The 10,333-nt window shown below is 37.8% G+C and overlaps 1 protein-coding gene across 7 annotated transcripts in view; it reads left to right on the top strand.

Annotated features, from left to right (window-relative positions):
* Positions 1-884: 884 nt before the first annotated feature.
* gwl (serine/threonine-protein kinase greatwall) overlaps positions 885-10,333 on the top strand; it is a 524,263-nt gene continuing 514,814 nt past the window's right edge. For 6 of the 7 annotated variants that reach the window (XR_016549465.1, XR_016549466.1, XR_016549463.1 and 3 more), the window contains exon 1: positions 885-1,106. Coding sequence is in view for 2 of the 7 variants with exons in the window: in XM_090404739.1 (XP_090260865.1) it covers positions 1,014-1,106 (93 nt within the window). In the remaining 5 variants the exon portion in view is untranslated. The remainder of the gene's footprint in view (positions 1,107-10,333) is intronic. The other variant, XM_090404740.1, reaches the window with a different exon arrangement.

The following is a 10,333-nucleotide window of genomic DNA, read 5'->3' as shown; positions in this document are numbered from 1 at the left end:
CAGCCAAAAGGCTGCGGGTTCGAATACCGCCGTGGGCATAGACGTTTGTGTCTCTGGAAATACTGGTGGTGGTCGACAGTAGATGGCGTTGGTGTAGTTGCTGTCAGTTGGTGGAATGAGCAGTGGAGACAGAGTTGTGGAGCAGATGCCCTCCCTCGATGAGTCCTTGGACTCCATGGAGGTGTCAAATACTACTACTAATAAATTTTGACTGAAAGTTGTTTTAAATGAAAGTGTTCATTAAAAAAAAAAAGAAAGGAAGAAAGAAAGAAAAGTGTATTCCGTATGCTACTGCTTAGAGTATAAAACAAACTAATAATAAACCTTAACATAAGCATTTTTCAGGCATTCCTGTCTTAGAATTCTTCCCTAAAAAAAAATAAAATAAAATAAATCAAATTGAAATATTCTCTACCAGAGGTTTCTGTAATAGAGCTGATGATATAATCCAATGTGGCAAATTATATCCAACACCTTGGAAACCTTTAATCAAAAGCATCGGTATAAGAGATACAGATAGAACCCTACGTTCTAAGTAGTAGTTCCTCCTGTATTTTGTTGTGTACCTATGCGCTACTAAATAACTGAAGGTTTGAAATTTCGTAATGCTTAAGGTCTGCATTTTCCAAAGCGCTCGTTCTCGTTCGAAAGTTTTTAAAATATCGACGCATTTTTTTTAGGGTTTATCTATTAACTTAGTTATTATTATTTTATTTATTTATTTTACTCAATCATTAATTTCTCACGCTTCTCTCTAATATACGAGGGTTTGTCTTTTTTCCTTAACTATTTTATTTAATTTTGTACATTTAAAGGAAATAATTTTTTTGTGGCGTTGTTGTTCTCGTAGTTTGAAAATCGTGGCGCAATGTTTGAATATATGTATTGTAGTTGCTATTATTTCGTTTTACTCGCATTACTGGCAGTTTAATATTAATTTTTAAAATGCTTAACTTCAATTAGAAAACTTCTTTATTGGATGTTTTCTGAAGCGACATAAAGAGAACAGTGAAATGCAAAGCTTAAAAGGTGATGGGGCGATTGAAGATTGTTACATCAGCGAGTTACATCCAGATGGTGAACGGTCGCGCACGAATGTTATCAAAGTATGTTTTCTAATGAAAAGCTTTGGTATTTACTATTTCTTGGTCATTGTAGTTATGATACATACATTTTTGGTAATTGTGGAGGAAAAGACTGGAAAAAAAAAACTTTTAAAAGAAAAATCTCTTTTGCTATTCGTTATGTCTATATTTTTCTGTGTTCATTTTGAAACGGACTTGTAGTTTTTTTTTTTTTTTAAATCCTAGAAATGTAAGTAATAGCACATTGATGGGCGTTACTTTAAGCAGTGTCAACTACTATCCTTATAGAAGATTGATTCTCTTATGTAATTAGTTCATTGTTTAAAAAAAATGAACCCAAGTTCATTTTATCCACGTCTAGGACATTATGCTAGTAGTTTATTATTGTTAGCTTGTTATTCGGATATGTGGTATGTCTACCATATTAGTATTATTACGTGAATATCTCCATCAAATTCGAAGATCCATGGGATGTCTAGAACCATTTGTCTTGGGACACTTGCATCTTTTCATATGCTCTGTCAGTGAATAACAGAGCACGTATACACCAAACTTTGTAGTTTATATTTCCTCAGCCTGTGATAATTAACAATCCAGATTCCTGATAATGCTCTGGAGACACCCTAGGATTTTTGCTAAACTCTGGTTTTTCATACTGCAAAACAAGCACACTGTTCAGCGATAACTTACAACTTCATTGATTTAGTTGTTTTGGCTGTAATTCTAAAACAACAGTTATTCCATTTATTCACCATCCTCTAAGCAAAATGATCATAAAGATGAATTAAAAGTAATCAGCAATACCTTCCTAAAAATATTATTAACAAAATTCTGTACAAGACCTCACTTAAAAATAAAAATAAACAAGATCACAATAAAACTAACCATTCCATACATTAAAGGGATATCAGACAAAATAAATAGAATACCACAAAAATACGACCTTAAAGTCGCTTTTAAACCTCCAGCAAAATTAAGGAACTTTCTCAACTCATCCAAGGATCCACTGGCCCACCCTGGAGTATACTGTATTCATTGCATCTGTTATTTGCCCTGTATAGGGGAAACAGGATGCACAGTTCCTATCAGAAAAAAGGAACATAAACAACACATTAAATATAATAACTATGGTCAAGTTGGTCTTTCTGATCATGTCCTGAACACTTTACATAGAATTGACCGGATTAGCACCTGTTGTTTACATCACACCTAAACATGGTATGAACGTAAATTTAAGAAGGCCTGTGAGATTCTCATCAATCACCCTAATCTTAACAGTAATCTTCTTTTGCTATGCCTTATCCCATGTTAAACGGGGTCGGCATTCCCATCTTTAATCTTCTTCCAGTTTCTCCGGTCCAGGGCATCTTTCCAACTCCATCCTTCTCCCTAAGATCCTCTGCCACCTTATCCCTCCATCTTAGTTTGGGCCTGCCTCTTTTCCTCCTTCCCTCCACCTCCATACTATCCACTTGTTTACCAACATACTCCTCATTCCTCTCTACATGACCGAACCACCACAGCCTGCTTTCTTGTACTTCTTACCGATTGGTCCCACCTTGATCGTCCCTCTGATGTAGTCATTTCTTATCCTTTTCTTCGTCACACCACTCATCCATCTCAACATCCACATCTCCGCCACCTCCACCTTCCTCTCCTGTGCCTTTGTTATAGGCCACGTCTCTGTGCCGTGGAGCATCGCCAGCCTCACCACCATCTTATACAGCTTTCCTTTCATCTTACAACTCACTCTCTTGTCACACAGGACCCCGCTCATCTTCCTCCAGTTCATCCAGCCGGATGTTGTTATTCGGTGATGTATTTCCTCATCCAGGTCACCATTCCTCTCGACGACCGATCCGAGGTACTTGAATTTCTTCCCTGAAGTTAACCTTTCTCCCTGGTGTTGTATGATCATATCCTCATCACTCCCCGTTGATATATATTCAATCTTTTACCCAGTTAATTTTCATGCCTCTCTCTCTCTTCCAATACCTTTCTCCACTCTTCCAGGGTCTTTTCATGCTTCTCTTAGGATGATTCACAGAGAACAATATCATCGGCAAACATCATGCTCCATGGCACCTCCTTCTTGACGTCCTCCACCAGTACATCCATGACCAGATCAAAGAGATAGGGGCTCAGAGCTGATCCCTGATGGAGCCCTATGACAATGGGGAACCCCCCTGTCATGCCGACACTAGACCTGACCTGAGTTTTTGCTCCCTCATACATCTCCTTGACCAACCTCACGTGCTTTTCTGACACCCCCCCCTTCTTCCTCATACACCTCCATACCTCCTGTCTGGCCACTCTGTCGTATGCCTTTTCCAGGTCTATAAACACCATATGTAGCTCCGCCTGCATCTCCCTATATTTCTCTATCAATCGCCTTAGCGCAAATATTGCATCTGTTGTCCCTCTTCCTGGCATAAATCCAAACTGCTCCTCACCAATTTTTTTTTTCCTGCCGTATCCTTCCTTCAATTACTCTTTCCCATATCTTCAATGTGTGTGACATCAGCTTGATCCCTCTATAGTTGCCATAATCTTGAACATCTCCTTTTCCCTGATCTTAACAATAATGATGGTCTAAAAATCCTAAGCACATGGAAGGCACATATTCCACCCACTTAACCTTTCTTCCTAAGAGTTAATTATAAATAGGACCATAGGTAATCCAGGATTCTAAATCTAATATAGCAATTATCGTGTTAATTTAGGATATCATTTTACTGTAAAAACTATCACCGTGTAACCTTAAAAAAAAAGAGTTGATATAATTAATTTATTTTATTTCATTTATAGTAATTTTTTTATTTTCACTAAAGATCAGGGCAGTGGAATAACCATTGATCAAATCATTGTCTCTTCAGCATAATATGTGAAATGTAATTTAGCTTGTCTCTGTATATATATGTGTATGCTCCAGGTGATGACCTTAATATGAAGGTCGAAATGTCGGAAAATTAAAATAAGCTTTATAACACGGTTGTAGAATTCATAATTTTTGTAAAATGAATGCTGATCACCACATGTAACACTAAAGGAAAGGATAACCCACATGAAGATATTCCATAGACCTATTACTAACTTGTTCATTTGCCTCTGTATTCTCTCCATCAATTTTGTATAAAGTGGCCTAGAGATGGAGTAATATCAAAGCGTTTTAAAGCAGTATAATGACCACTCTATCTTTGCTTGTATGTTCTTCAGTAATCAGATAATTCCATGAGCTATTTTATTCATCTTTGAAATATGTCCCATGAACTTTTAACTCACAGTCCACCATCATTCCTTCCAAATTCATAGTTTTGTTAATTTTCTTCTGTCCATTTTCATCAATGTAGACACATCTGGTAATCTTTTCATCCTAAATTGTATAGCCTTACAATTTGATACATTAAACTGAAAGCCACTCTCCTTTGTCCATACTGTCAGTCATATAAATCATCCTGGAGATCTTTGCAGATATATTTCAAATAAATATTTCCTATGTCATTAATGAATTAAATGACCTGAGTATTCTATTTCTATTCACACATTCCTGAATTTTGTCATTAACTTCTCTAGTAGATTGGCTACCACTCTTGATATGCTGATAGTTCCCCATTATATGCAGGGGATACGTTCCAAGACACCCTGCAGATATCTGAAACCACAGATAGTACCAAAACCTATATAATAAATTTAGTTTAATCCTTTGGCAATTCCTATAGGTGGAGATGACCTGCTAATGCTTCTGCCTGATATCTCGACTTGGGCCTGGCTCCCACTGAAGAGACCTCAATAAAGGTCGAAACCGGTCTGGGTAGTGGCCCTTCCCTTAATGCATAACATTAGACATATCCGCAAGGAGATGTGTTTTGCATTATAGGAGATACTAAGATAGGAGTGTTGGTAGCTTGCTCCACCTTTACAACGAGTTGCCCTGGTGTGTACCACCTTAACCCAGTCCTGAAGATACTTTCAGGCGCAAACTTTGTTTGCTCACACTTGGATAAAGGATTAAACTAAATTTATTATACTCTAACCAAGTGGAAAATAAACTTTCAACATCTTTCTCTAAATCCAGAGTAATTTATTAAAAAAGGGTGGCACACCAATTGGCAATTCCTATAGGTGGAGATGACCTGCTAATGCTTCTGCCTGATATCTCGACTTGGGCCTGGCTCCCACTGAAGAGACCTCAATAAAGGTCGAAACCGGTCTGGGTAGTGGCCCTTCCCTTAATGCATAACATTAGACATATCCGCAAGGAGATGTGTTTTGCATTATAGGAGATACTAAGATAGGAGTGTTGGTAGCTTGCTCCACCTTTACAACGAGTTGCCCTGGTGTGTACCACCTTAACCCAGTCCTGAAGATACTTTCAGGCGCAAACTTTGTTTGCTCACACTTGGATAAAGGATTAAACTAAATTTATTATACTCTAACCAAGTGGAAAATAAACTTTCAACAAAACCTATATACTATGTTTTTTCCTATACATACATACATACATACATATCTATGGTAAAGTTTAATTTATAAATTAGTCACAGTAAGAGATTAAAACAATTTTATTTCGTAACCAAACACAAGTGATACAGTAGTAAGTGATACAACATTATTTACAACAAATTATAAGTGAGTTATACAGGGAATAATAAGTAAAATACGAAGAAAAAGAAACTATACATAAGATATATAATAAATATGGTCAGATGTTCCTCCATTATCTTGCGCAATCAACTGCTCTTTCTATGCAGTATATAAGGTCTTCTTTCATGCAAGATGATTGAAGAATGGGACAAGAAAGAAGGTGTTCCATGGACTGGGTTGTCCAACACTCACAATTATCTGGTCCAGTGAGGTAGCCCCATTTGATGAGTTTTTTTTGCAGCGTCCAGTCATTTGAAGTCTGTTGAAGCTTTTCCATGTATTCCAGTCCAAGTGGGCACCACATGGAAGATGTTTGGCTGTTGGAATACCGGTATTACTTCAGGGTATAGTGCAAGCCATTGTTGAAGTCTTGTCTCAGGAGGGTTTTTAGGTGGTTCCACAGTTGCTGGGAAGCTATTGAGGTACTGTGGTCTTGCTGAATAGTGGGTGGCATTCAACATTCATTTGTCTGCTTCTTTAGCCAGCTGAGAATGCAGATCTTCGAATTGAAGGGGGTGCAATACCAGCAAAAGTATACAGGTTTTTTTAGTGGTGTTGGTTTCAGGCATCCTGTAATTAAGTGGCAGCTTTCATTCAATGCTGGGTCAAGTTTTTCAGCATGGCAGGATCTGGACCATACCAGGCAGGCATATTCAGCAGAAGAATAGCAAAGGACCAAGGCAGAAGATCTCAGTGTGCTAGGGTCTGCATCCCATTTGGAGGAGGTAAGCTTTCTTAGTAGGTTGTTTCTTGCATCCACTTTTGCCTTCATTTTTTCTGTGTCTTTTATATGAAAGGGTGCGATCGAGTCACACCGAAGTAGATTGGGTTCCAGGAATTTTCTAAATTAGAGCCTTCCCAAGAAATCTAGCTTCCTTATTGTTAAGATGGAAAAGTCCAGTCTGGCTTTTCAAGGGGTTTGGTTTTTAATTGATTGCTGCTATAATATATGATTAGACTATTTAAGGCAAGTGATAGACTAGTTTCAATGGACTTGAAATTTTTTGATTGAGTAGCTATGGCAAGGTCAGCAGCATAGATAAAATTTCTAGTACCTGGAAAGATGGGGAGATCATTGATGTAAATGTTAAAAATAATGGTGATAACACACTTCCCTGGGGGAAGCCATTTTTTGGGGGGATGCCAGCAGCTCTCCCTACCCCCAGGTCCACAAAGAACCGCTGTTTTCTGAGAGTGATTGGATCAGGAGAACAAGGCAATAGCCTCTAGTTATTCTGTATATTTTATTTCTGAGTATGAGATGGTTTATGGTATCATATGCTGCAATTAGGTGTACAAAGACTGCTCCAGTGGGTTAGTTTTGCTCATAACCATTTTCTATATATTGAGTGAGGTTGAGAATTTGTGATGTACAGGATTTGCCTGGTCTAAAACCAGCCTCCTTCACCAATAAGATGGGGTTCAATTAGGGGTTGTAGCCTATTCAAGATTAATCATTCATATGACCCTTGCTAACCACACTCTTGCCCAGTTTCCAAGGTCCAGCAGTATCACTGTAAACCCATTACTCTTATCCAGTTCAGCCGCCACTGTGTTATAAAACGTGAGCAAGTTACTGAGGCATGATCTACCCTTCACAAAACCATGCTGTCCCCCATACAGTGTCCCATTTTCATCTATCCATTCCTGTATTTTTCTCTTGACTACTTTCTCCAAGACCTTGACAACGACTCCTGATATGCTGATCAGTCGGTAATTTGCAACAGCAGTCTTGGAACCTCCTTTATGTAGTGGAACTATTTTCCCCTCTTTCCACACCCTCGGGACTAACCCATTCCCGAAACTCAAATTAAACTAAATGGTCAAGGGCACTGACAATTCTTTAGCCGCTTCACATAAGACCCGAGCAGGTATACCATCCAAGGATATGGAGTTTGAAGAGGTTGCTGAGTATTGATATAGGTCTGTAATTTTTTGCTTCAGTTGGAGTTTTCCCAGGTTTCAGAAAGGTCACCACTTTAACATGCCTCCAGATTGTTGGTATCCTTAGGGTTCTGAGGCAAGTGTTATATAGTTTTAATAACCACTCTTTAGTCCTGGATCCAAAATGTTTAATTTTTTCATAACAGATATCATCAAGGCCTGCAGATTTTCTAGGTTTTAATAGGTTTCTGGCAGCATCGAGTTCATTGATGGTGAAATCTGAATTAATCATATTTTGTTCCTCACTTGGGGTTCTAAGTATCTTATTTTTTTTGGATGCTTTTTTAGGGAATTTTCCATTCAGCAGCAGCTGGTTAGCAATTTCATTAGCTGTTACCTGTGGATGCTCATATGGCTTAATGAAATCCTTCCTAATTCTGTTGATAAAGTTCCATGCCTTTCTCCTGCTTTGATAGCCTCCTCTGAGAAGGGTTTAGTGTAAAGTTATAGGTAACTAGCAAATATATGTCACTGGAGAGGCCTGGAAAGTTTTGTGCGGCATCCTCGGGACAGTGGGATGTGTTTGGTGGAGGTATTTTTATGAATTCGGGATAATCTTGAGGGTTTGGAGGGACTATTTCTATGGAGCAGTCGAGATCTTCCACGAAACTCTTCCAATTAGCTTTTTTGAAATTAAATCATCGTCTGTAAGGGACAGTGTTAGGCATAATGGCTGTGTTGAATTGAAGCATTATAGGTCTCTGTTGAGTATGGGATGGGATTTAAAGTCTTTTTAACACAAATGTTGGATATTTTTGAGCTAACAGATATGAGGTCACGGTTATAGCCTTGCTTCCATCTGCCACTGTTGAAAGATACAGGGAGTTTTGGATTGTGTATCAGGTTTAGAGAAAGCATTTCAGCCCATTTTTCTACAAGTTCTACATCTTTGTTGGACTTTGTGTAACCCCAGTTAATACTATGGCTGTTAAAGTCACCTAATACAACATTAGTCATGCATGCATTCTTATTGAGGAGGATGTCAGGGAAGGAGAAAGCTTCTTCTGGCAGTTTATAAACTAAGGTGATTGAGATATTTTTACAAGTTCTAATAATCTCAATGTTTCTGTTGTTTGTTGAGTCAATGGATAATGGAATTAAGTTTTCTTTTGTAAATATTGTACTACCATATTTATCATGGGGTATCTCTTTGATCAGTTTCATGCCAGGAATGTAAGGTCTTATGGCACCTTCCCCTCTGTAAGTTTCTTGCAGGCAGAGTACATCACAGTCATTATCTCTGTTAATATTTGCAATGAGATCTTGCTTGACACTGGAGAAACCTTCAATATTAAATGATATTATTTTTAGGCCTGGCCCCAGGTGGGGGGATCCTTTAGGGCAGGAATTTGGGAGCATTTTAGTTCAATTGCTTGCGTTTGGTCGATAGCAGCTTTAGCCTCCCCTAATGGGTATTAACAGGGTGCAGGAACAAGAACCTAGCTGCTGCGCACCCTATTAACAACAATAACTAATAATAAAATAGAACAGTTATAACAACATACTTTAATAAACGTTATCTGAATGTGATTGGAATCTTAGCAATCTCAACATTTTTTTATTATTATTATTATTTTTATTTTATGAAGTTGAGAACATTCACCTTTTTCACTTAAAAGGAAGCACTTTACAGCTTCTCTTTGACATCACTAATCTTGTGCTTTGGAGCCATTATTAAGTAAAATAATGTTACTTGAACACAAGCACTGCAATACCGTGCCAGTCAATTTGACAACTGAGAACTACTCAGAGCGGCACCCAGTTTAAAACTTACGAATTGTCTATTACTAAATGAGTCATATGGCTTCATTTTGGTGATGTAATATTACATAGGCCAAGTGGATATTAGAATCAACATTATTTCAAAGCCAAATGTTTGTAGACACTGTGAAAGTTTCCTAAGTTGGCCTGAGAACTTATGAGAATACAATCCTCTGCATCCCCGAGTTACCTTAGCTTTGCACTACTTGACTTAAATAGCTAAGGCAATTTGGGGATGTCGAGGATTTTATTCTCATAAGCTCTCAAGTCAACTTACGAAACTTTAATAGTTACCACAAACATTTGGCTTTGAAATAATGATTGATTTAATATCCACTTTGCCAGTGTAATTATAAATTGTTTATTTCTGGAATTTTCATTTAACATTTTCGGAATGGTATTGACTGCAGATAAGGTGGGGCTATGCTACCTCTTTCTTGGTGTTGCCTTCCTGCAATGGAACTATTTCCCTCTTGAGACAAAAATTAAATAATCTGGTCAAAGACACTGCCATTTTCCTAGTACATTCTACTAATATGCAAAATGGTATCACATCTAATCTCCCGTATCTGTATTTGCATCAAGTTCTAAAATTATCCTATCCACCTCTGTTTCCACATCAATCAGTTATCCTATCCACCTGTTTCACATCAATCTCTTACTGCAGTATCTTCCCCGGGATGATATATCTTTGCAAAGTAGTTATTTATTTAATTTAACTGTTTTGTCAGTTTGGTCATCCCTCCCATCTGCATTCATTGAAATTATTTTATCATTAGTCATTCTTCCTTTTATTGCCACATAGTGAAACTTTTTGGGATTTACTTACCTTTGACTAGCTCAGTCAGATTCCTCTTGTATATTCTGATTTTGCCTTCCTTACCATACTGGTCATCTTC

This window comes from Typopeltis vanoorti, chromosome 15 (assembly GCF_054136105.1).
Source record: "Typopeltis vanoorti isolate ZY-2024b chromosome 15, IOZ_Tvanoo_1.0, whole genome shotgun sequence".
In the NCBI taxonomy this organism is placed as follows: domain Eukaryota; kingdom Metazoa; phylum Arthropoda; class Arachnida; order Uropygi; family Thelyphonidae; genus Typopeltis; species Typopeltis vanoorti.
The sequence above is the reverse complement of the archived record's forward strand: the minus strand, read 5'-3'. Positions and strand labels throughout refer to the sequence as shown.